We start from the raw sequence: 25,128 nt of genomic DNA, 5'->3' as shown, positions 1-25,128 counted from the left end.
TCTGGATGAGTTAATATGGCCTTGTTTAGAATCTCCTGCAGTGTCCCTAGAGGCTCGTCTAGGTATTGCTACTATACTCACCTGTTTTTCTGCAGTTTTGGAGTTGCAAGCTAGTTTGACTGCTACGCAGAATTCTGGGTGCAGTGAGATTGAAGTTAGGGAGTCAGTGTGTGTTCCAGTAAATATTCCTGTACATTCCGCTCATGATGATGAAATTCAGTCTCAGCTTATGGTGGAACCATTCCTGGGACATCTGTCCTGCCTGCAGGAGGTATTTAATGTTCAGCCCTGTAACATGGATAGTTTAGAACCCTTCATAGAAAACTTGGAAAATGACATTTCTGAGGTCTTAGTTGATGTTTTGGAGGTTTCCAAGTCCCTCCTAAAGGGTGCAGAACTTCTAGGAGATACCTCCTGCCCCCCAGATCCATCTGAGGTTTTGCCCACTTCAGTGGGCATTGCTGTTGTGCTGCCCACTGTTGCAGCTCTGGAGGAGCTTCAGTCTTGTGTAGTCAATGATGAATATGGGGTAGATACCAGTACAGTCACAGAAATTTCTAGGTTTGAGTCCAAGCCTTCTTTTGAAAGTCCAGTGCTTGTGACCACTGCTCGTGATGATTCTCTGCCCGGTTCTGGTTTTGGTCTTGTCGTAACGGACTCTGAGGTTGGCACTTCCTCGACGTGTCCTGAGCTTCCCCTTTGGGCTAGTGTACCCCGATGTGTTCTGTGACCCAGAAAGCCCAAGTGTGTCTCGGTTGCCAGCCTGCTCAGATGCTTCCTCGGTGGAAACCTGTTCTGATGTTGCCTGCCTGCCTGCATGCCCAGAGGTGGTCCCTGAAGGCCCTGGTCTTGATGCTTGTCCTGGTAATTCTAAATCCGGAATTGTCATTGGTTCCATAGGGGTTCTTGATAGTTCTCCGTGTGAGCCTGGTGATCGTTCTGCCCTCCTGGGATCTCTGCGGAGCTTCAAAGTGTTCTGTGAGATCCTGGGAGAAATATTTTCTGGTACCTTGGATGAGATCAGCAGTGGGTGCTTTGTGGAAAGGGACACTTCGAATGGGTATTGTGGCAGGTTTGGTATTTTTGGACGGTCCCTGAAAGGTGGTGGGCATGGCTCGGTGGGTGTCGATGGCTTCTTCTCTGGCATTCACAGTCCTGATGGGTGTTACACTGAGACTTGTGGTACTGATGGGCATGTTTCGGTGGCTTCTCCTCCCGACAAGGTCGGTTTCGGGTGGGCTGACTCTGGAATTGGGCCTTGTCGGGCTGTCCCGACCTTAATGAGTCTTCAGTTAGAATCTTTTGCAAATATCAGTTTAGAGGCTCGTCTGGAATCCGACCCTAGGGGGGGGGGTACTGTAATGATCCGCTCAGCTGCCTGCGCAGGCAGGCAGCTTTTTGACCACTGCTCAGGTCTGCATTCTGCAGGTCTCTGGAAGAGAGACCTTTTGTCAGTTTTGCAGCTTGCTGCTGCTGAGGAATTTGCATACGTTTGTCATGCAAATTGCCTAGCCACATCCTTTGTAGGCTTGCTCTATATATACCATGTGATTCCACAGTACGTCGCTGGTCATAAGGGTTTGTCCTATGAAACACTCCTGGAGTGTCAGCCATGCTTATTGTTTGAAGATTAGCTTAGAGTAAATTCTTGGGACTGCACTAGGCATCCTTGCTAGAGCAGTCAGGATTGTATTATTTGTATTGCCTGTTCTGTCTGTCTGTCGTGCTTGGATCACCCTAGCCTCTAGCAGTAGCGGCTGTGGATCCTTCTGGTCTGCAACTCTCTTGCTATACTTGGATCGCACTTGCTCTGACGGAAAGAGCAGTGGATCCTGCTAAGCCCTGTTGCCTTACTTGGGTTGCACTCGCTCTGGCGGTAAGAGCAGTGGATCGTATCTCTCACTTATTCCTGTTTTCGTGTATCTGTCTTGTCTGCTACGAACGCTTGCTGGAGGCTCGGTGAGGTAAACGTTAAGCAAGCGCTCGCGTCCTCTGTTTCATGTTTGTCTGTCAGTGGTTAGTTAGGCGTGCTTGTCTCTGTTGTGCTTAATACGCGGAGACCGCGCAGTAAACGCGTTCGCTGTTGCGAATGAGTGCGGTGTTCGCATTTAGTTAGCGTTTGTTATTTTCCTTATCTTCTCATTGTATGATTACTGTGCCTTTGCTACTCTCATGCCCTGTCTTGTTTAAGCCTTGTGTCACCTCTGGCAATCGCCTCTCTCGCGATTGCGTTCATACTTCGTTTCTGCTGTTGTGTGTGCACCGTCGCGGGTTGGCGACTAGATTGGGGCACATACATACATTCTGTCCCTGTGCTCATTCTCTTTCGCAATCGCTTCGCTTGCGATTGCGTTCTCACTTGGTTTCCTCCGTTGTGTGTCCGCCGACGCAGGTTGGCGGCTAGATTGGTGGACATACATACATTCCTCATCTGTGCTTATTCGGTTTTGTGTCGCTGTTAGCAATCGCCATCTCTGGCGATTGTCTTCTCACCTGATCTTCATGGTTGTGTGTTCATCGTCGCAGGGTGGCGACTAGATTGGTGGACACACATACCCTCTGTCGCTTTGATCTCTCTCTTTCAGGGCTATCTTGCCCTGCGTTTCTTCTCTTCGTGCAATTCCTGTCTGGCGTCTGTGGCAAGGCAGAAGAGCTGTTCCTCTGCATTCCACAGCTCCACCTGCCGACAGGAATTTCCCTCTACAGGTGCGTTGCACCTTTTGCTGGGTTCCCTCAAATTATACGCTTGTGGAGGATTTCCGCAGTGTCAGCGCACATCCTGTGCGCTGATCACGGAGAGAATTCCACAATCGTTACACCTGCGTTATAAAACGACGGTTAGGAAGTGTTGTCAGGTACTTTGATAAAAATGTGTATTCTTTCTTGTTGCAGACCTTCCAAGTTCTCGGCACTCTGGTACCACCTCCTCCCCAAGGAATGGTTTGAGTTTTATGTTGGAAGAATCAACAGTTTTGCATCCAAGACTGCGCTTTGTAATCAACCGTACCATCATTGTTAATTACCTGAACAATGACCTGTCCTTCTGCATGGAGGTACTGAGGTGAGGAGGACAGCAGCACATACAGAACATCAGTAAACATTACAGGTTTCATGCGGACAGGGTTGTCGTGAGAAATTTCTGTGCCGCATACTGGGAAAACATACTGGGCCCCCTCACTCCCCTCCACCCCCATATTTAAGGTGAAGCCCCTATATTTAAGATGAACCCTGTAGATCAGCAAAGTGCTATGACACATGATCCTATAGGATTACTCTCACTGCAGTGTTTGAGCAACGCTTGCAAATTGCATATCGCAAACGTGTTGCATGCAGCTTTTTCTCATTGATTGCGATGCAATTCTCATTAACTCAAATGAGAATAGCAAAGCCCAAGCATGGCAAAATCACAAAAAAAATCACAATGCAAAATTGTCCGCCCTCACTAACAGTCTGTATATTCTGTGCCAGACTTGCAGCTGGGGCCCATGTTTGTGGCAATGTTTGCCGGGCCACAGACTCACTTGGGCCCCATACTGCAGTCCCATCTGTGATGCCCTAAAAGCGGCCCTGCATGGGGAAGATCAGTGCCATGGACAAGGGTGCTGTGGGGAGCTACAGTGGACAGAGCAGTGACCCAAAAGCCCCTGAAGAGGCACAACCAGACATCTTACTGTATCTAGTCATACTGATTGCAGACTCAGAGCCTATCAATGACTGCATGAGCAGGAATACTGGAAATATTTATGGCCACAAATTCTGTTGCCATTTTGTGAGTGATCACAAAGAGCCTGATTTACTGAGACATCCCCAGAGATCTTCATGCATCTCCAGTGGAAATGTCTAAAGGTGACCACACACAATACAATAAAATGATACGATTTTACAGCAATTCGATTAAAACGATCGATTCTCTCGAAAAAATCGAAAGCTTTTTTTTTATTTGACTGAAAAATCCGATCGGATTTCCCGTTTTTTTTTTTTACTTATATCGATCCGGAATGCCAGATATTTCTCTTCAATTTCTACTAAAGATTGTATGGTGTGTGTTGGATTGTCAATTTATTAATATACACACCACACTATCAATTTTCTCAGAGTTTCCAATTATTTTTATCATAATTGGGGAACAATTGAACATAGGTACATTGGTCATATTTTTGAAATGTTACAATCAGTCAGAAAAATTTATTGCAATTCTTAAAGCGGTAGGATCAGCCATACTATGCCAGGGAAAGAAACACATATATAAGTAGATAAATACTTGATCTACTTACATAACACATGTATTGTACTGTCCAAGTTTTGATTTCAGTGAATGTTATATAGTAAATTACGAGAATTCTGTTCCTGGTGGGGGCCATGTCTTTTGCCCACAGTTAAGGCTAACTCATGATGTCATTTCTGCCCTTTACTTTTTTTCTTGTCTCCTCCAATCGCTGAGTCACCTCAGCCTTGCTTGTAAACACAAGTGAGTAGGGGATTAGGTTTCAGATAAGAAGCTGGCAGGTAAATAAAGGGAAGAGGAGGAATAGATTATAGATAAAAAGAACCCCCAGCATGCAATTCTTTGGCACGACTACTAAAGGGCCAGTGTTCCTTAACTACCTGCGGACCGAGCGAGTACGGGGGGCGCTGCGGTCCTGACCGGACGTAAACTCTACGTCCCATTGACCGCGCGCCCCAGCCCGTCCACTTCGCTCGGTCCGCTCTGCCCCCGCCGCAATGTGATGCCCTGCCGCCTCTATGACGGCAGAGCACTGTGAGCTGGGCAGGAGCCGTTTTCATTGGCTCCTGGCCCTGTCATTCCTGTAAGCCGTTCCCATTGGCTTACATGGAATGACAGGATCAGGAGCCAATGAAAGCAGCTCCTGACCGGCGCACAGCGCTCTGCCGTCATAGCGACAGCAAGGAGAGCAGCCTGCGGCGGGGACAGAGCGGCGTGTACGGCGGGAGCGACGGTAACTTGCGGCGATTCATCGAGAAGCGGCGGTTTGCTGGACCAGCACCCTCTGGTCCTTAAGGGGGCAGAGGGTGCTGGTCCAAAAAGGGTTAAGTATGTGATAATTTAAAATCATAACAGCAGAAAAAGTTTTGAATGCAGGATTAGCATCTTTATCACTTAATACACTCAGACCAGTTGCTGTTGAAATTTGATTTTTATGGTGACGATACCGCTTTAAAGGTGGCCTTTAAGGTGGCCACACACCATCCAATTTTTTAAATATCTGTTCAATTTAAGAATTGCAATCAATTTTTCTGACTGATTATAACATTTCAAAAATATGACCAATGTACCACACACCTATGTTCAATTTTTCCCCAGTTATGATAAAAATGATTGGAAACGCTGAGAAAATTGCTAGGGCGTGTATATTAATAAATTGACAATCTAACACACACCATACAATCTTTAAAAAAATTGAAGAGAAATATCTGGCATTCTGGATCGATATAAATCTAAAAAAAACTAAAAATCTGATCAGATTTTTCAGTCGAATGAAAAAAAAGCTTTCGATTCTTCCGGGAGATACAGTTGTTTTTATCGAATTGCTGTGAAATCGGATCATTTTATTGTATCGTGTGTGGCCACCTTAGGTGTTTCAACAAACCTAGACTGGATTAATTACAAATAGAGTTGGGCCGAACCTCCGATTTTAGGTTCGCGAACCCTGTTCGCGAACTTCCGCAAAAGGTTCGGTTCGTGAAAAAGTTCGCGAACCGCAATAGACTTCAATGGGGAGGCGAACTTTCAAAGTTTTAAAACATTCTATCAGCTGGAAAAATGATAGAAAACATGTTTCAAAAGCTCTAATACCTGGAGTCACACCTAATTGAGTGAAATACACATCATTGCTGGAGGACCCGCCCACCCTCCCTCCTCCAAGCAAGGTCCTTTATACCATTTGCCTACCTACACTAATTAGTTATGGGACAGCTGCTACACACTCTGCTAGGGAGATTTTATCCTCCCTCTACCCTTCTACCTATTCCCTGCCTCTCTTCTGCCAGGGAATTATACTATTTTAAAAACCAGTATACATCATACCATAGCTGGGAATACATACATGAGTATACATCATACCATAGCTGGGGATACATACATGAGTATACATCATACCATAGCTGGGAATCGAACCCAGATCTCACTGTGTGGTGGGCACGTCACCCTAAGCACTGTACCACTACAGAAGTAAGTGAAGCTTGCCTAAAATTTAACATTTATGCTCAATGCAATAGAACCATTAGGTTGCTTAAAGGAGAACTGTAGTGAGAGGTATATGGAGGCTGCCATATTGATTTCCTTTTAAGCTATACCAGTTGCCTGGCAGCCCTGCTGATCTATTTGGCTGCAGTAGTGTGAATCACACCAGAAACAAGCATGCAGCTAATCTTGTCAGATCTTACAAAAATGTCAAACACCAGATCATACCATAGCTGGGAATCGAACCCAGATCTCACTGTGTGGTGGGCACGTCACCCTAAGCACTGTACCACTACAGAAGTAAGTGAAGATTGCCTAAAATTTAACATTTTTGCTCAATGCAATAGAACCATTAGGTTGCTTAAAGGAGAACTGTAGTGAAAGGTATATGGAGGCTACCATATTGATTTCCTTTTAACCACTTGAGGACCCACCCTTTACCCCCCCTTAAGGACCAGCGCTGTCTTAGCTGATCTGTGCTGGGTGGGCTCTGCAGCCCCCAGCACAGATCAGCGTGCAGGCAGAGCGACCAGATCGCCCCCCTTTTTTCCCCACTAGGGGGATGATGTGCTGGGGGGGTCTGATCGCTCCTGCCTGCCGGGTGTTGCGGGGGGGGGGGGGGCACCTCAAAGCCCCCCTCCGCGGCGAAATCCTCCCCCTCCCTCTCCTACCTGGCCCCCCCTGGAGATCCGGGCTGCGCAGGACGCTATCCGTCCTGTGCAGCCAGTGACAGGCTGTCTCCTGTCACATGGCGGCGATCCCCGGCCGCTGATTGGCCGGGGATCGCCGATCTGCCTTACGTCAGCGCCGTACAATGTAAACAAAGCGGATTATTTCCGCTTGTGTTTACATTTAGCCTGCGAGCCGCCATCGGCGGCCCGCAGGCTATTCACGGAGCCCCCCGCCGTAAATTGACAGGAAGCAGCCGCTCGCACGAGCGGTTGCTTCCTGATTAATCAGCCTGCAGCTGGCGACGCAATACTGCGTCGCTGGTCCTGCAGCTGCCACTTTGCCGACGCACGGTATAAGCGTGCGGTCGGCAAGTGGTTAAGCAATACCAGTTACCTGGCTATCCTGCAGATCCTCTGCCTCCAATACTTTTAGCCCTAGACCCTGAACAAGCATGCAGCAGATCTGGTGTTTGACATTTTTGTAAGATCTGACAAGATTAGCTGCATGCTTGTTTCTGGTGTGATTCACACTACAGTGGCTGGATAGTGTACTGGTTAAGGGCTCTGCCTTTGACATGGGAGACCAGTGTTTGAATCCTGGCTAGGTCAAGTACCTATTCAGTAAGGAGTTCAAGGCAAGACTCCCTAACACTGCAGGGTGGCCTCTTGAGCACGTCCCTGTGGCTGCAGCTCTTGAGCGCTTTGAGTCTGACAGGAGAAAAGCGCTATACAAATGTTTGGATTATTATTACTGCAGCCAAATAGATCAGCAGGGCTGCCAGGCAACTGGTATAGCTTAAAAGGAAATCAATATGGCAGCCTCCATATACCTCTCACTACAGTTCTCCTTTAAGCAACCTAATGGTTCTATTGCGTTGAGCATAAATGTTAAATTTTAGGCACGCTTCACTTACTACTGTAGTGGTACAGTGCTTAGGGTGACGTGCCCACCACACAGTGAGATCTGGGTTCGATTCCCGGCTATGGTATGATGTATACTGGTTTTTAAAATAGTATAATTCCCTGGCAGAAGAGACCCTCCTCCCTCCGGGAGGAGGGAGGAGGGAGGCCGATTAAAATCTCCCTAGCAGAGTGTGTAGCAGCTGTCCCATAACTAATTAGTGTAGGCAGACAACTGAGTCAAATGGTATAAAAGGACCTAGCTTTGAAGGGAGGGAGGGTGGGTGGGGTCTTAAGCAGTGTGTTTCACAATAACATGTCTGCTGACAGTAAAATGGAGGCAAAAAATTTTGCTCAATACAGCTTTATGGGGCGAATCGAACTTCCGCAAAAGTTCGCCTGATGCAGGCGAACGCGAACCCCCAAAGTTCGCCTGGAGCCGTTCGGCCCATCTCTAATTACAAACTGTCTGCTATTGTGGTGGTGTTTATTTGCCACTCTAAAGGCCCATATATACGCTAGATGGATGTCGCCCACAGGGGACCGTGACTCGATCCCTCAGGCGACATTGCTGAAATAGATTCGTAGTTTGTCTGTAGGCTATTGTTGTGTTCTCTGGCAATGCAGGGGTGGGGGGCTGTCAGAGCAGTGCCTTTGTGACATCACACAGTGGACAGGGTGAGCGGGGAGAAGAAAGCTATCAGCCTTTGCTCAGCTAAATCAATCTCCTTGGTGCATCGCTGGCTGGACAGTGGTGGGAAGTCTGGGGCTGCTGTACACATGCCAGATTATCAGCAGAGGTATCCATTGTCGGCCACCTCAATCGACTTTAAAGAGGATCTGTAACGTCAAAACGTCCCCTGGGGGGTACTCACCTCGGGTGGGGGAAGCCTCCGGATCCTAATGAGGCTTCCCACGCCGTCCTCGGTCCCTCGGGGGTCTCGCTGCAGCCCTCCGAACAGCGGCGATGTAAATATTTACCTTCCCGGCTCCTGTGCAGGCTCTCTGGTGGCTGTCGGCTCTGAAGTAGGCGGAAATACCCGATCGCCGTCGGGTCTGCTCTACTGCGCAGGCGCAAGTCTCCAGCGCCTGCGCAGTACAGCGGACCCGACGGAGATCGGGTATTTCCGTCTATTTCCGAGCCGAAAGCAGCCACAGCGCCCCCGCTGGAGCCTGCAAAGGTAAATATTGATTTGACAGTCGGGTCTGTCGCCGGCTGTTTGGAGGGCTGCAGCGAGACCCCCGTGGGACAGAGGACGGCGTGGGAAGCCTCATTAGGTTTCGGAGGCTTCCCCCACCCGAGGTGAGTACCCCCCAGGGGATGTTTCTGATGTTACAGAGTCTCTTTAATCTAGCAGCTGTACAGGCCGTTAGCTTGGTCATATAGTATAAAGCAAACAGAGGCGTCAAAAGAATAAAATAAACTAAAAAGCTTATAAAAATTGAGAGGAGGTAGTGGTGGACTTACCTCCTCCAAGCAGACATAAGGAACTGTTGATTTTGACAGTCAATAAAATATAGTTTTACTCACTCCAGAAACCCTGCTTTATCAGGCAATAAGGTAGGAGCATACAACTGTAATATCCGAGACAACGGTATATATAAGAGACCTGCATAGTGGCATGACGGCAGGGGCGTAACAATAGACCCTGCAAGGGATGCAGCCACAGGGGGGCCTAGAAGCCAGAGGGGGCCCTGTGGAGGGAGAAGTTTATTTCCCCTGTCCTGAGAGACTGACAACTAAGAGCTCTCTGCACAATTGTTCTAATGACTGCATCTGCTTAGCTACTGATAAGGAATCATACAAAGTTTTGCAGACAAAGATTTGTAGACAGTCCCTATTCAGTGCTCAGCAGGGTCTTGTGTACAGCGCTGCTCTACCCCCAGCATCTCTCAAGGGAAGTGGAGTTGGTGGGGCGGTGGTTGGAGGAAGGCGCCCCAAACAAAGTTTCGCAGGGGGGCCCAATCATTTCTAGTTACGCCCCTGCATGACGGTATGTATATTAAGAGCATATAGTAAACAGGTAATCTCAAAACAATTTAGAGATAACAGGTATATCATAAAAAATGAAAACAATATTTTTTCAATACCCCTTCCTGAACATGAGAGTGCCCCGCCTGTGTATAGATGTGTGCACTCCCACACAATAATGTGTGTGAGCGGGGGCACACACCCACAAAAGCATAAGCCCATAAACATATATATATATATACACACTAAAAAATTCCAGCTTATAGGACAAAAGATAATGACAATAGGGGCCACAGTCATTTAGCACCCATGTATATTCTGTATACACAAGAGCTTACAGTGCTTATGCTGAATATAAATGAAAGTCCTTGCAGCAGTGCATACTAAGACTATAAGTGAGGGCCTTGAGCCCAGAATCTAATGTCATAAAGCAATATATATATATATATAAAAAGAGACAAAATGTATGCTGTATAGCTATTTAAATAAGAAAGGACTTACCATCTGCAGGTATGCAATACACCCAATACTGCAATACTGTAATGTACTGTAAGATTATAACAAAGTTTTCTGAAACATTTGTGGATTAGTGGTTGTGTCACTGCAGTTGTAGGCAGCCATGGCCTAGGGGAGCTACTGTCAAGGGGGGAGATTGGAAATAGAACGGGGGCTGCACATGGAAGAAGGGCCAACTGCATGCAGAGGTTGCACACAGGAATAGGTGCTGCACGTGGGATGGGAGGGAGGAGGCCGCCATACATGGGGCAAATGGTGAGGATGCTGCTGTACATGGAGAGTGCTGCACACAGAATGGGGTCACTGTACATGGAACAAGCTTGGTTTGGGGTAAGGGGTGAAAGGGGGGTTGCAGCACAAGATAGCCTATGACCACAACAAGTATAAATTTGGCCTTCGCAGCCTTCGCAATAACAATCATTGTTTTGTCTTGCAGGTTTTTCCGCATGTGTGATGCCACAATAGCCTTAGCTTCACATGGAATGAATGGGTTAAATGATGAGTCGATCCTACGCTCAAAAGTCAGAATTATTGTTAAACTGTTCCTGGCTAGCGACGCCCCACCCAAACTTCGGGTAAGATGAAAAGAAGTTTCTTAAAGTGTACCTAAAGTGTCAGGTGCATGTTGAGATAAACGTGTACAAGTAGTATCAACGATGCTTAGGATGCGGGCCAGTAAAAAAAGGCGCACATGGCTAGTGGACAAAAAGGGCGCCGCCATAGACTTCAATGCAAAATATCGGCTATTGGGCGCCCGACAGGAAAAAAGGGCGCCCGAGAAATAGCGGTTGCAGGGATTGTGTTAACAAAAGTTTTCGTTTACAGAATAAGGTTTATAACAAATATAGTTTACAAGTTTGTTTTGACTTTATGTTATACTTATTTTTCGTTTTTAAATTTCGCTTATAGGAGCTTTTACTTATTTTTCCATTTTTAAATTTCGCTTACAGGACTGTAACAAGTAAATTTTCGTTTACACTTATTTTGTCATTAAAAATTCGTTTACATAATAGCGGTTGCAGGGATCATGTTTACAAAAGTTTTCATTTACACAATAAGGTTGATAACAAATATCGTTTACAAATTCGTTTTTTGACTTTGTGTTATACTTATTTTCCGTTTTTAAATTTGGCTTATTACTTATTTTCCTGTTTTTAAAAATTTGCTTACAGGACTGTAACAAGTAAATTTTCGTTTACACTTATTTTGTCATTTAAAATTCGTTTTCTTATGTATAATGCTTAAAGAAAACCTGAACTGAACATTAAAAGTCAAACTAAACATACACAAGTCATACTAACCTCCTGTGTAGTCTACTCCTCAATCTATTTTTCCTCTCCTGTGTCCTGTTTTTCCACTGTGATCAATGGAATTCTCCGTCCTCCATTTTGAAAATGACCATTACCTAGAGTGACCAGATTTTTGTAGGCTCAACCTGGGACGGGGGGAATTGGGGGGGGGGGGGGGGGCTGCGAAAAATAGGGGGTGCGGCACGCACGAAAAATGGGCGTGGCCATGACATTCTATGGGCGGAGCTAACGTAATGATGCAACAGCGAGGCATAAGAAAGCAGTGTTTACGCCGTGATGTGGTCAAACGTGGATTCACATCATAGGTGTGCAGAAACTGTGTGATGCTATTTAATAGTATGCCATAACCCCAAAGCAACAAACACAGCCAACTATGACCATTAAATAATAAATGCAGCAACACCACAAAATAAACGCAATGGGCAACATGTCAGCACAAAATAAACGCATTGCGGGCAACATTTCAGCACAAAATAAACGCATTGCGGGCAACATTTCAGCACAAAATAAACGCAATGGGGGAAAACATGTCAGTACAAAATAAACGCAATGGGGGCAAACATGTCAGCACAAAATAAACGCAATGGGGGCAAACATGTCAGTACAAAATAAACGCACTGCGGGCAAACATGTCAGTACAAGATAAACGCACTGCGGGCAAACATGTCAGTACAAGATAAACGCACTGCGGGCAAACATGTCAGTACAAGATAAACGCACTGTGGGCAAACATGTCAGTACAAGATAAACGCACTGCGGGCAAACATGTCAGTACAAGATAAACGCACGGCGGGCAACATGTCAATACAAAATGAACGCACGGCGGGCAAACATGTCAGTACAAGATAAACGCACTGCGGGCAAACATGTCAGTACAAGATAAACGCAATGCGGGCAAACATGTCAGTACAAAATGAACACAATTTGGGCAAACATGTCAGTACAAAATGAACACAATTTGGGCAAACATGTCAGTACAAAATGTGCACAATGTGGGCAAACACTTCACCTGCAAGAAAAAGCATTTACTCACCTGGCAGAAGACGTCCCCTCACGCAGCCGGCCTCTGGTGCCTCTGGTGTGTGCAGCTCCCCCTGGCCTGGACGATCTTCAATCTCCCGCTCAGCCTCTCACAGGCAGAGCAGGGCTACGACAAGATGGCATCCGGAGGCGGGGCCCTGTACTGGAGACACAAATAGTCTCCAGTACAGGGCTCCGCCTCCGGATGCCATCTTCCCGTAGCCCTGCTCTGCCTGTGCCTGCCGGAGGAGGACAATGCAGGCTGGAGCGGGGCTGCGGGGAATGAACTAGCGCAGCGTCTAGGAGACGCTACGGCTAGTTCATTGTACGGTGGCCAGAGTCCCGAGGCCGGGACGTCCCGCTGCTAAAAGCGGGACGTTTCCCGGGACCTCATGCAGCCTGGGACAGCGCCCCCCGAAGGCGGGACGCGTCCCGGGTAAAGTGGGACATATGGTCACCGTACATTACCCCATAACAGCTTCCTGGTCAGCACACTGTTAAACTGTAACATCGCCCACTTGAGCCATAGGGAAACATGGACACATCAGTTATCCTCTCAGCTGTACCTGACAGCAACTGATATATAACTGACAGCAACTGATATATTTCAGTTCTGACAAAATGTTGTCAGAACTAGAAGGGATCACTGTAAGAAGAAAATGGTGAGCTTCTGAGAGGAACTGATGGCAAGGTAACTATGTAATGTTCATTTGAAGTTACCTCATGTGGTTTTTTTTAAATAATTTTACTCAGTACAGGTTCTCTTTAAATATCGTTATCAACCTTATTGTATTAGAAATACATCACTTTTGGTATTAACTTTGTTTTTCACACTTATAATGCGTCGATTATAGTTATATTAACTTACTAATATATTTCTTTTAATATTACCGTTATTTTAAGAATTCTAATGCGTACGTGATAAATACAGAGGGTGCTGCAGCACACAACAGGAAAACAGTGACAGGGGCTCTTGGTTAAGCTTTAACGCGTTTAAGCTCACCAACTGCGCCAAAGTGTCCCCGATCTGGTGAGTCCTACTCTAACCAGGCAAAAATGCTAGTTTTTATCAGCGTTCTAGTGGAAACCATGCCAAAAGCCCAGGGGTCAGCTAAATGGGAGAAATGAAATTAAAAACACCTCACCTTCTACTAGCTACTAACTGAACTATGAGCACCGCTCATTTATATGCTTAAAGGAAAACTTAAGTCAAAAAAAAAAATGACATTTACTCACCTGGGGCATCCCTCAGCACCCCGAAGCTGGATGGTGCCCTCGCAGCCCCGCTCCGATCGTCCTGTCCCCGCCGGCGGCTACTTCCGGTTCGGCGACAGCCGCCGACAGGCTGGGAACGCGGCTGTTTTTCCGCGTTCCCAGCCGCTGCTATCACCCTCTATGCTGCTATAGCGTATATATATACGCTATAGCAGCATAGAGGGTGATAGCAGCGGCTGGGAACGCGGAAAAACAGCCGCGTTCCCAGCCTGTCGGCGGCTGTCGCCGAACCGGAAGTAGCCGCCGGCGGGGACAGGACGATCGGAGCGGGGCTGCGAGGGCACCATCCAGCTTCGGGGTGCTGAGGGATGCCCCAGGTGAGTAAATGTCATTTTTTTTTTTTGACTTAAGTTTTCCTTTAACTGTGCTAGAGATGGGTGTGGTTATGCACGCTCACAGGGGAAAATAACATAAGCCAAGGGATGAACAGCACAAACCGAATTTTATGCAATACTATGCAAAGCATGCACGCAGCACTGGAGAACCCCAATCTCCATAAGAAATATGGATTACGCTTTAATGCGTTTAAGCTCACCAACTTTGGCATGGTTCCCACTAGAACGCTGATAAAAACTAGCATTTTTGCCTGGTTAGAGCAGGACTCACCAGATTGGGGACACTTTGGCGCAGTTGTTGAGCTTAAATGCGTTAAAGCGTAACCAAGAGCCCCTGTCACTGTTTTCCTGTTGTGTGCTGCAGCACCCTCTGTATTTATATATTTCTTATGGAGTCTGGGGACCTCCAGTGCTGCGTGCATGCTTTGCATAGTATTGCATAAAATTCGGTTTGTGCTGCTCATCCCTTGGCTTATATATACTGTATATATGTATATATGTATATATATATATATATATATATACTGTATATATGTATGTATATATATATATATATATATATATATATATATATATATATATCTATATATATGTATCTATATATATGTATCTATATATATGTATCTATATATATGTATCTATATATATATATATATATATATATATATGTATATATATAGTATATATATGTATATGTATATATATATATATATATATATATATATATATATACACACCTTTTTCTATTTATAGTATTATTAATGTGTAGTGATTTTATTATTTTAAGGCTATTTATTCTATTACAAATATATAAATTATTCTATTCAAGTTATTTATAGTGAAGTATTTTAAGGATTAAATATATTATTGTTTATATGTGTGCAAGGGTGTTTGTGCAGTGGGGATGGTTATGGTTAGGCACCACCAGGGGGATGGTTAGGGTTAGGCACCACCGGGGAGGTGGCTAGGGTTAGGCACCCCCAGGAAGGTCTTAGGGTTAGGCACCACCAGAGGGGTGGTTAGGGTTAGGCCCCACCAGGGGGGTGGTTAGGGTTAGGCACCACCAGGGGAGTCTAGGGGTTAGGGATAGGTACAGGGAGGGTTCTGTGTGAGAGTAAGGTTAGGTATAGTTACAGTACAATATACACCTCCAGGGGGGTGGTTAGGGTTAGGCACCACCAGGGGGGGTCTAGGGGTTAGGAATAGGTACAGGGAGGGTTCTGTGTGAGAGTAAGGTTAGGTATAGTTACAGCACAATATATGTAATATATACAATTTATTAAATTATGTATATTTAAACAAAGAGGGGGTCTAGGGGTTAGGGATAGGGATAGGGAGAGATCTGTGTGAGCCTACAGTTAGGTACAATTGCAGTAAAATATAGGTAAAATCTACCATTGTATTACTATGTTTAATACAAGTGTAAATATTGTTTTTTGTTATAGACGCTATTTGACGTTTCATTTTAGAATTCGTTTGTTGTTATAGGCGGTATTTTGCCGTTTAATTTCCGTTTATTTAACCTATTTAGCACTACATTTTCGTTTACAAGCTATAAAGAAAATTATTGTTTTACATTACAACCTATAATTTCGACTATATCCCGCGCCCTTTTTTCCAGGCTCTCTTTTTTGATACACACCTTAGAATGTGCTTGTGTTCTTTTTAATTTTTTTTATTGCAACAGTTAATAATTTAGTGTTTTGTCTGTGCAGTCAGAACAGACAGACAGCAGCAGCTCTACTGAAGACTCATTAGAGGCCATTAAACCTCTGTGTGGCTGTGTAAATGCAGAGGGTAGCAGGACAGGATAGCAGGATAGTGATGAAGAGTTTGAAATGTCATCACTTTTTTGTGTGGGAGATGTACTTGCATCCACAGACTACATCTCTCAGCATGCATTGCGGTGTGCGAGAAAGGCACTGCCGGGAACTACAAATTCCAGCAGATGCTCCAGTTTGATGGAGAAGATGCACATAGCGTATGGACCGGTGGCTGGACTGCACATCTCCTGCATATCAGACTCCACAGTGCTCACAGGCCCTCCTGCATGACCCATCTCGACTTTTCCTTAACACTTCTCTCCCATTGGACAGTTTACTGCATATCAAGTCACCCCTCAGATCCCTTCTGACAAATTCCCTCCGAGTAACAAATTATTCAGGTCCTCCACTCAGCCTCTTAGTGAAGGAACTTGAGCTCAGCTGCCCTGACTTGCATAACTACAGGTAGCATGCTATTCTACAGTAAGGCCTCTTTTTTACGAGCATCTGATAATTGGTAAATTCACTGCCTGTCAGCTGTTCCCATCCACTGGCCTGGGGGCTTGCTAGCGCTTGGCATGGGTGGGGGACAGGCCCCGTAGAGATGCACGCAGCGGAATGGTGCCTGTGACCGGCAGCCAGTCCGTGGAGAGGAGGCCTAAAGATGTCCTGCGCCACTAGCGCTGTAAACATTACATCGTTATAACTACAAGGCTGGCATTTTTTGTGTTAATAACACAATTATTGTTTTTTTTGCTTTTTAAAGCGCCAACATATTCCGTGGCACTGTACAAAGTAAGAAACAAACATGAGGTACATAATGGTGCAGACAAATATAGACAGTGGTACAAAATACAGAACTGGTAGACATAAAAAGTATGACAAATTCCAAGACACAAAATGAATATCAAATTCCAATTTGATATTTTGCATGATTAAAATGGACTCCATGCTACTGAATAAAATCTGACATGTAGAAGGAGAGCTGAAGACTCCCTCTGGTCCTTGGTCCTCTCCTTCTTACTTTTCAGGTCTGCTGTACCCTATCATGCTGCCAGGGCCGGCGCTACCATAGAGGCAAAGGAGGCAGCTGCTCCAGGGCCCCAGAGCTTGTAGGGGCCCCCAGTGGCTACAAGAGGAAAAAAAAAATTTCAAATCGACCTTATAGTTTTTGAGAAAATCGATTTTAAAGTTTCAAAGGAAAAAAAAGACACATTTAAAAAGCTGCCGACTTTAATGGTTAATAGCAAATCAACCTTAAATTCTAGAAACCCTAAATTTGCAGGATATGTTAAGGAGATCATTGGGAATAAGAGGAAAAAACAATTTTTCAAAAAGACCTTATAGTTTTTGAGAAAATCGATTTTAAAGTTTCGATGGAAAAAAGTATACTTTTAAATGCGATAAATGTCACTTTTAGTAGCAAAGCTAACAGTAGTGTAATTTTACATGTATCAAAAGAAAGCGCAATAAATTTCCTGACGGGGTTTCCAGGGGGTCCATACGCAGCCGCAGCGCTTTGGCCAGGGATCGCTATACAGCCGCAATATGGCTGTATGAAGATCCCTGGCATTTTTTTCCTATTTTCTCTTTTTTTTATGTTTAGAGTGTGGGAATTTTGAAAAAAAAAAAATTATGTGGGGTCCCTCCTCCTGAAACTTTTTAACCCCTTGTCCCCCATGCTGGCTAGGGTAGCCAGAATGTGGAGCTGCGACCGATTGGGGCTTCAAACCCTGACTATACCAGCTGCAAAAAAGGTCCCTTAATGCCGATTTTTGTTCCGGGGTATCTGTTGGGGGGGCCCCCCAGGTTTATTTTGCCTTGGGGCCCCATTGTTGCTTAAACCGGCCCTGCATGCTGCCAACCTCTGAATACAAGATAGCTGCCAGTCCTGACCTTTTCCAGAACTTGGTTATATGGGGCAGCTTTGTTCAAGAGTCACTACCCAATTAGGAGCACGGTATCCAGGAGAAGCAGAGATATCTCTAGATAGAGACAGTTAGTGCAGCTCCCAGGAAGAAGTTCATTAGCAGCAGGTCTTTCTCTTTCCAGCAGTGTGGAGAGGGAAGAAACTTCCTGGGTTCTCACACTCAATCCCTCACCACTATTGGCATACTAAACACTTGTCTGGGAGGCCTATGCTTAGAAATGGCCTCGGTTATTTCAAGGGTTGCTAGTGATTTTAATTTCTAAACATTTTTTTAATGCTGGCTGCAAATTGAAATGCTGAATCCACCCCCCCCCCCCCCCACACACACACACACAGAATGATGATCCTTCATCCCCCTTGCCCCAAACTCCTCTTATACTCCTTTGTAGAAGTGGTAATTTGGGGAAATGCCCCCATTCTCTAGGTAGATCATTCTGACTTGCTAATGTGAGAATCCGCTCAGCTGCCTGCGCAGGCAGGCAGCCTTTTGACCATTGTTTAGGTTTGCATGCTGCAGGACTCTGGAACAGAGACCTGTCTTTCCATTGCAAGTTCTGGTCTGTTCTCTTGCTGGGGAATTTGCATACATTCGTTATGCAAATACCCTACCTGCCTTCTTTGATGACTGGCACTATAAGAGCTTTATGTTTCCCAGAAGGCTTTGCTGGTCATTTCCTTTCCATGGTCTGTTCCTGATGGACACTGCTGGAGTGTCAGCCATTGCTGTCTAGTATAGTTAATTCCTGGGGGTTGCTTTAGGCTCCCCTTCTAGCCCAGTCAGGTTGTATTATCTGTATTGCCTGTTCTGTCTTGTCTTGCCTGTTGCCATTGTCCTGCCCCAAAGGTGGTCGACAGGAAATGGTTCTGATCTCTGTTCTTGGAGCATAGCTGGTGCAGCGGTTGCTACCAGCTATCTCTTCTGTTCTGTCTCCTGGGATCGCGCTAGCTACTTTTCGCTAGCGCTGGGGATCCTTCTGTTCTCCTACTCTGTACCTGGATCGCGCTAGCCACTTTTCGCTAGTGTTGTGGATCCTATCTCTCGCTTGTCCCTGTTTTCGTGTGTCTGTCTTGTCTGCTACGCTTGCTGGTGCCTCGGTGAGGTAACCGTTAAGCAAGCGTTCGCGTCCTCTGTTTCATGTTTGTCTGTCGATGGTTAGTTAGGCGTGCTTGTCTCTATTGTGCTTATCACGTGGAGACTGCGCATAACCGCGTGCACTGTTGCGAATGAGTGCGGTGTTCGCGGTTAGCTAGCGTTTGTTATTTTCCGTATCTCCTTATTGTATTATTTGCTGTGCCTTTGCTACCCTCGTATTCTATTCTGATCTGCCTTGTGTCACGTCTGGCGATCGCACCTCTCGCGATCGCGTTCCTATTTCATATCTGCTGTTGTGTGTGCGGGGTGGCGACTGGATTGGCGCACACACATACAACCTGTCCCTTTGCTCAATCTCATTCGCAATCGCCTCTCTTGCGATTGCGTTCTGCGCTTCGTACAATTCCTGTCTGGCACTTGTGGAGGTACAGAGGATTGGTTCCTCTGCACTCCCCAGCACCATCTGCCAACAGGAATTTCCCTCTACAGGTGCGTAGCACCTTTTGCTGGGTGCCTGCAAATATACGCTTGTGGAGGATTTCCGCCGTGTCAGTGCACGCGTTGTGCGCTGATCACGGAGAAAGTTCCACAATCGTTACAGCTAATTGTTAAAGTAGCTCACAAGTCGAAAAAGAGTGGGCACCCCTGCTCTAGGCCATTCTGCTCTCAAATAGGGAACAGTGGGAAGGTCTCTGATTGGAAGGTGCATCCTGTCTCCTCCCACATTGCAGACATCAAAGCAAAGCCCTCTCATAGGACTGAAAAGGAGGATAAAAGAATTTCACTTAAGGTGCTATGGAAATACAAGTTTCCTCCCCCCCCCTTCCCTTGTAACTTTGTCGAGCTGGGTTGGAGAGAGTTCATCTGCTGTAAATTAGGAAATGGCTTTTAGAGAACTCAGTTGTTTTTGTTTTGTGAGAAAAGTGGACTTTTCCTTTAACCACCTTAGCGGTATGGATGAGCTCAGCTCGTCCATTACCGCCACGGTGGATTGCTCAGCTCCTGGTGGGTCTTTTTTTACATTTTTTTTTAAAACACGCAGCTAGCACTTTGCTAGCTGCGTGTTTAATTTGATCGCTTGCCGCCGATCCGCCGCTATGCGCCGCAAAAGAGGCCCCCCCAGACCCTCAGCGCATTGGGGTGGATCTGGACTCCCCCTGACGTCATGAAGTCGATGACGTCATACCGATCGTCACCATGGCGACGAGGGAAGCCCTAACAGGAAATCCCATTCAGAGCGGGATTTCCTGTTGGGTATGATTGCTGGCGGCGATTGGAGAAGTGGGCGGGATGGCGCAGGGAGGGGGGGGGGGGGAATCATGTAGCTAGCGCTAGGCTAGCTACATGATAAAAAAAAAATAGATTAAAAAAACCCACCCGCGGCCGAACGCCGCAAAAAAATAGAACGCCAGGGTGGTTAAGATGGCACAGCAAGTATGTGTTTACACAGAGTTGTGCTTAGCAAGCCTTGGCATGAAGATCTGCTGGTAAAACATTTGATATATTGTCTTGTTTATATGTTAGATAAATATCTCAGAGTCCCAGCGTGATCTCATCCAGGGAATGGTGGCGCGAGGTGCTGCAGACCGCTCTGTTTTTCATCCAGCTTTTCTCACAGTGTTTCCCACCATCATTTTCTTCTGGAAAAGGTAACAAACTTTAACCCTTTAGCAGCCAATTTACTTAGAGGCTTGCAAGTGCTCCAGGCTAATTTATTTTAGCACAATGTTTTATTTATTATTTGTAACATTTCCCTGCTTCTAATTAGTACTGCTGTGAGGTGTATTTACGGCCACTTGTCACCAGGGGCGGTGTGAGGCAATAACGGAGGACTTCTACTTTGAGTTTTCATATATTCTGCTAGAGAAAGAGATCTAAGCATTCCACGAATTCACAGCACAATAAGTTCTGACGACTGAGGTCAAAAGCAGTGCACTTATCTCAAATGAGCTAACTCTATTAAAGCTGCTAATGGGTTAATACATATTAATACAAATATGTGACATTCAGGGCTGGATTTACCATAAGGCACTGTAGGCACATGCCTACAGGCGCCTGATGATGGAAAGGCGGCTCACTCCCCTCCCTGAGTGCCTCCCTCTCTTCTTTCCCTGTGCAGAGGCCAAAGTTGAGTTTAAATGAGAGGCTACTCACTTGACTCCCAGCATTCCACTGATGAGATCTACCTTCGACTGGGGGAACCTCTAGCTACCTAATATTTTGGGTCACCTCTAGCTACTTAATACTAAGAGAACCTCTGGCTACCTCATACTAAATGGCACCTGTAGCTGCCTACGCCAGGAAAGGGATGTAAGGGAGAAGTGACAGCTGGGAATGCCAGCACTCTTGTGGTGCAGTTCGGCAGGGGTTTGTAGGTTCATGGAGGGCAAAGTTTAGGGTGCCAGGAGATCTGTTCTATAGGCTCATGTGATGTAAATGGCCTGGTGACATACTACTACTGAAGCATAGGTATGACTGATTTTAACTTTTTTTTGTTTTACCTCCTTTCTTATGAAAACAGGAAGTCTTTTAGGAAATGCCTTGAAATCCGTGACAGTTAAAAATGGCGCACAGCGCCAGGGGAATGAAAAGGGCGCCACATAGACTTACATTATATAACGCTATTTAGCGTTATAAGGGTTAAAAACCGGCGCAGGCAGTGTGCCTTACACTTATAACACTAAATAGCGTTATAAGTGTTAAAAAATGCAGAGTGGGTCTGGGGGTAGAGAGGCAGCGGACACTGGAGGGAATAGGCATCGGGGGAGGATGTGTGTGTAATATGCATACATTACCTTGTCCCGGCCGCCGATCTGTCCTTCCCTCCGCTCCTTCACTTCTTCCATTAGTTTGCTGTAGTCCTGCAGCCGGCCAATCACCATGTGGCTTCAGTCTCCACATGGTGATTGGCCAGCTGCAGGACTACAGCAAACGAATGGAAGAAGTGAAGGAGCGGAGGGAAGGAGCGATCGGCGGCCGGGACAAGGTAATGTATGCATATTACACACATCCTCCCCCGATGCCTATTCCCTCCAGTATCCCGCTGCCTCTCTCCCCCAACCCCCCTGCCTATACTAGCAGTCTCCTGCATTTTTTAATGGCCCACCGTTCTGAAATAAATGTATCAGAAAACATTATTTACCGTTTTAATGTATTGTCAGGGGCCTGAGCGGAGAAACAGGGTTTGACCACAGTTTGCAGTACACAGACACTGGAACCAGGAATTAAGGTGCAAAAAATAATGATTTATTGCAAATGCAATGGAGCACGCATACATGCAAGCGTAATGCAGTATCACACAAACATATGTACAGCACACAATATATACAAATAACCCGGGAAGCAGTGATAAATATGTGTAACACCTAACTATCTATCTATCTATCTATCTAAAGTGCACAATAATATATACAGGAAATATATTCACATCAATCGCAGTACAGACAGGGATCAGGCAGAATATCAGAGTCAAACAGGAGAGCAAAGTCAGCAACAGGTTATCAGAAAGCACAGTACCAGGGATTAGACAAAAGCAAGGTCTCAGACAGCATAAACAGGTTTGGCAACAGGAAGGCATACATAGGAATCAGGGTAAGGAACAGGAACCAGGGTGTCCAGAACTCAGACCTGGGAACATAAAGTTCTGGCAATTAGCAAGGGGAAAAGGCAGTCCTTAAATAGTCCAAGTGATCAGCAACCACAGGATGCAGCTGGTGGTGAACAGTTTTAATGAGAGCTCCCATGAAGCCATCCAGAGGCCAAACAGGGAACTGCAAGTCTTTGTGAAGGCAGTAACAGGCCACCTGCTGGTGGATGGTGGAGGTTCAGGATAAGGCAAAGTCCTCAGAGCCCTCTGCTGGTGGAATAAAAGAAGTCCAGGACAGTCCTGTTCCATGTTGCCACCAGCAGGCAGAAAGTGACAATACAAGGTTCCTGACATATCCCCCCCTTAAGGAGCGGCCTCAGGACGCTCCACCATGATCTATTAACCCTACCACCAGGGTCCCAAGAGGTGGCAGGCAGCAAACACCTTGGCAGAATGGATAACAGGTGCCAATGCTGGGTGGGCAGGGAGGGAAACAAAAAATAAAACTTTGCAACTTGGTCTGCAAGAAACTGGAACAGAAACTGGAAAACGAAAATATCAAACATAACAGCAGGCTGGTAGGTATCAGGCAGGATCCAAAAAAAAGCAAACAGAACACTGGATAGTGGATACCAAAACTGGGCGGGCAGGGAGGGAAACAATCTGAAAAAATAAAACATGAACTGGACCAGCTGTGCAATGAAAAGTTTCAAAACTTGGACCTCAGGAAGCTGGAACATGGATTGGAAATCATCAGACAAGGAAGCAGATAAAACAGGAGACTGGAGGACATCAGGCAAGGTATCAGGTTGGCAGGTCTCAGGCAACATAGCGGACTGGCAGGCATCAGGCTTGAAAACGGGTTGGCAGGGTTCAGACAGAGCAGGAAACTGGCATGCATCAGGCTTGGCAGGAGACTGGAGAGGATCATCAGACTGAGCAGGAGATTGGAGAGGATCAACAGGCTGAGCAGGAGACTGGAGAGGATCAACAGGCTGAGCAGGAGACTGGAGAGGATCATCAGGCTGAGCAGGAGACTGGAGAGGATCATCAGGCTGAGCAGGAGACTGGAGAGGATCATCAGGCTGAGCAGGAAACTGGACAGGAGCATCAGGTTGAGCAGGAGGCTGGACAGGATCACCAGACTGAGCAGAAAACTGGACAGGCTCAGGCTGAACGGAAAACTGGCAGGCACCAACATGCTTGGCAGGAAACTGGCATGCATCATCAGGCTGAGCAGGCGACTGAAGAGGATCATCAGGCTGAGCAGGAGACTGGCAGGCACCAACAGGCTTGGCACCAACAGGGCAGACAGCGGTTTTGGCACTATCAGGAGCGTTGGTAACAAGAGTCTGTGAAGGCTGGACAGGAGCAGAAGTCTGTGGAGGCTGGGCAGCAGCAGAAGTCTGTGGAGGCTGGACAGCAGCAGAAGTCTGTGGAGGCTGGGCAGCAGCAGAAGTCTGTGGAGGCTGGGCAGCAGCAGAAGTCTGTGGAGGCTGGGCAGCAGCAGAAGTCTGTGGAGGCTGGGCAGCAGCAGAAGTCTGTGGAGGCTGGGCAGCAGCAGAAGTCTGTGGAGGCTGGGCAGCAGCAGAAGTCTGTGGAGGCTGGGCAGCAGCAGAAGTCTGTGGAGGCTGGGCAGCAGCAGAAGTCTGTGGAGGCTGGGCAGCAGCAGAAGTCTGTGGAGGCTGGGCAGCAGCAGAAGTCTGTGGAGGCTGGGCAGCAGCAGAAGTCTGTGGAGGCTGGGCAGCAGCAGAAGTCTGTGGAGGCTGGGCAGCAGCAGAAGTCTGTGGAGGCTGGGCAGCAGCAGAAGTCTGTGGAGGCTGGGCAGCAGCAGAAGTCTGTGGAGGCTGGGCAGCAGCAGAAGTCTGTGGAGGCTGGGCAGCAGCAGAAGTCTGTGGAGGCTGGGCAGCAGCAGAAGTCTGTGGAAGCTGGGCAGCAGCAGAAGTCTGTGGAGGCTGGGCAGCAGCAGAAGTCTGTGGAGGCTGGGCAGCAGCAGAAGTCTGTGGAGGCTGGGCAGCAGCAGAAGTCTGTGGAGGCTGGGCAGCAGCAGAAGTCTGTGGAGGCTGGGCAGCAGCAGAAGTCTGTGGAGGCTGGGCAGCAGCAGAAGTCTGTGGAGGCTGGGCAGCAGCAGAAGTCTGTGGAGGCTGGGCAGCAGCAGAAATCTGTGGAGGCTGGGCAGCAGCAGAAGTCTGTGGAGGCTGGGCAGCAGCAGAAGTCTGTGGAGGCTGGGCAGCAGCAGAAGTCTGTGGAGGCTGGGCAGCAGCAGAAGTCTGTGGAGGCTGGGCAGCAGCAGAAGTCTGTGGAGGCTGGGCAGCAGCAGAAGTCTGTGGAGGCTGGGCAGCAGCAGAAGTCTGTGACGGCTGGGCAGCAGCAAAAGTCTGTGACGGCTGGGCAGCAGCAAAAGTCTGTGACGGCTGGGCAGCAGCAAAAGTCTGTGACGGCTGGGCAGCAGCAAAAGTCTGTGACGGCTGGGCAGCAGCAAAAGTCTGTGATGGCTGGGTAACAGGCCGTGTAGCAACAGGCTGGGTAACTTCAGACAGGGTGGCAACAGGCTG

General features: G+C 46.9%; 1 protein-coding gene across 9 annotated transcripts in view; it reads left to right on the top strand.

The window, feature by feature from the left end:
• RGSL1 (regulator of G protein signaling like 1) overlaps positions 1 to 25,128 on the top strand; it is an 86,126-nt gene that overhangs the window by 53,327 nt on the left and 7,671 nt on the right. For 6 of the 9 annotated variants that reach the window (XM_068239692.1, XM_068239694.1, XM_068239691.1 and 3 more), the window contains 3 exons: positions 2,893 to 3,061; positions 10,698 to 10,836; positions 20,512 to 20,636. In XM_068239692.1, coding sequence (XP_068095793.1) covers positions 2,893 to 3,061; positions 10,698 to 10,836; positions 20,512 to 20,636 — 433 coding nt within the window. The remainder of the gene's footprint in view (positions 1 to 2,892; positions 3,062 to 10,697; positions 10,837 to 20,511; positions 20,637 to 25,128) is intronic. The other 3 variants (XR_011021989.1, XR_011021988.1, XM_068239696.1) reach the window with 1 other exon arrangement.

Source organism: Hyperolius riggenbachi, chromosome 6 (assembly GCF_040937935.1).
Source record: "Hyperolius riggenbachi isolate aHypRig1 chromosome 6, aHypRig1.pri, whole genome shotgun sequence".
Lineage (NCBI taxonomy): Eukaryota > Metazoa > Chordata > Amphibia > Anura > Hyperoliidae > Hyperolius > Hyperolius riggenbachi.
The sequence above is the reverse complement of the archived record's forward strand: the minus strand, read 5'-3'. Positions and strand labels throughout refer to the sequence as shown.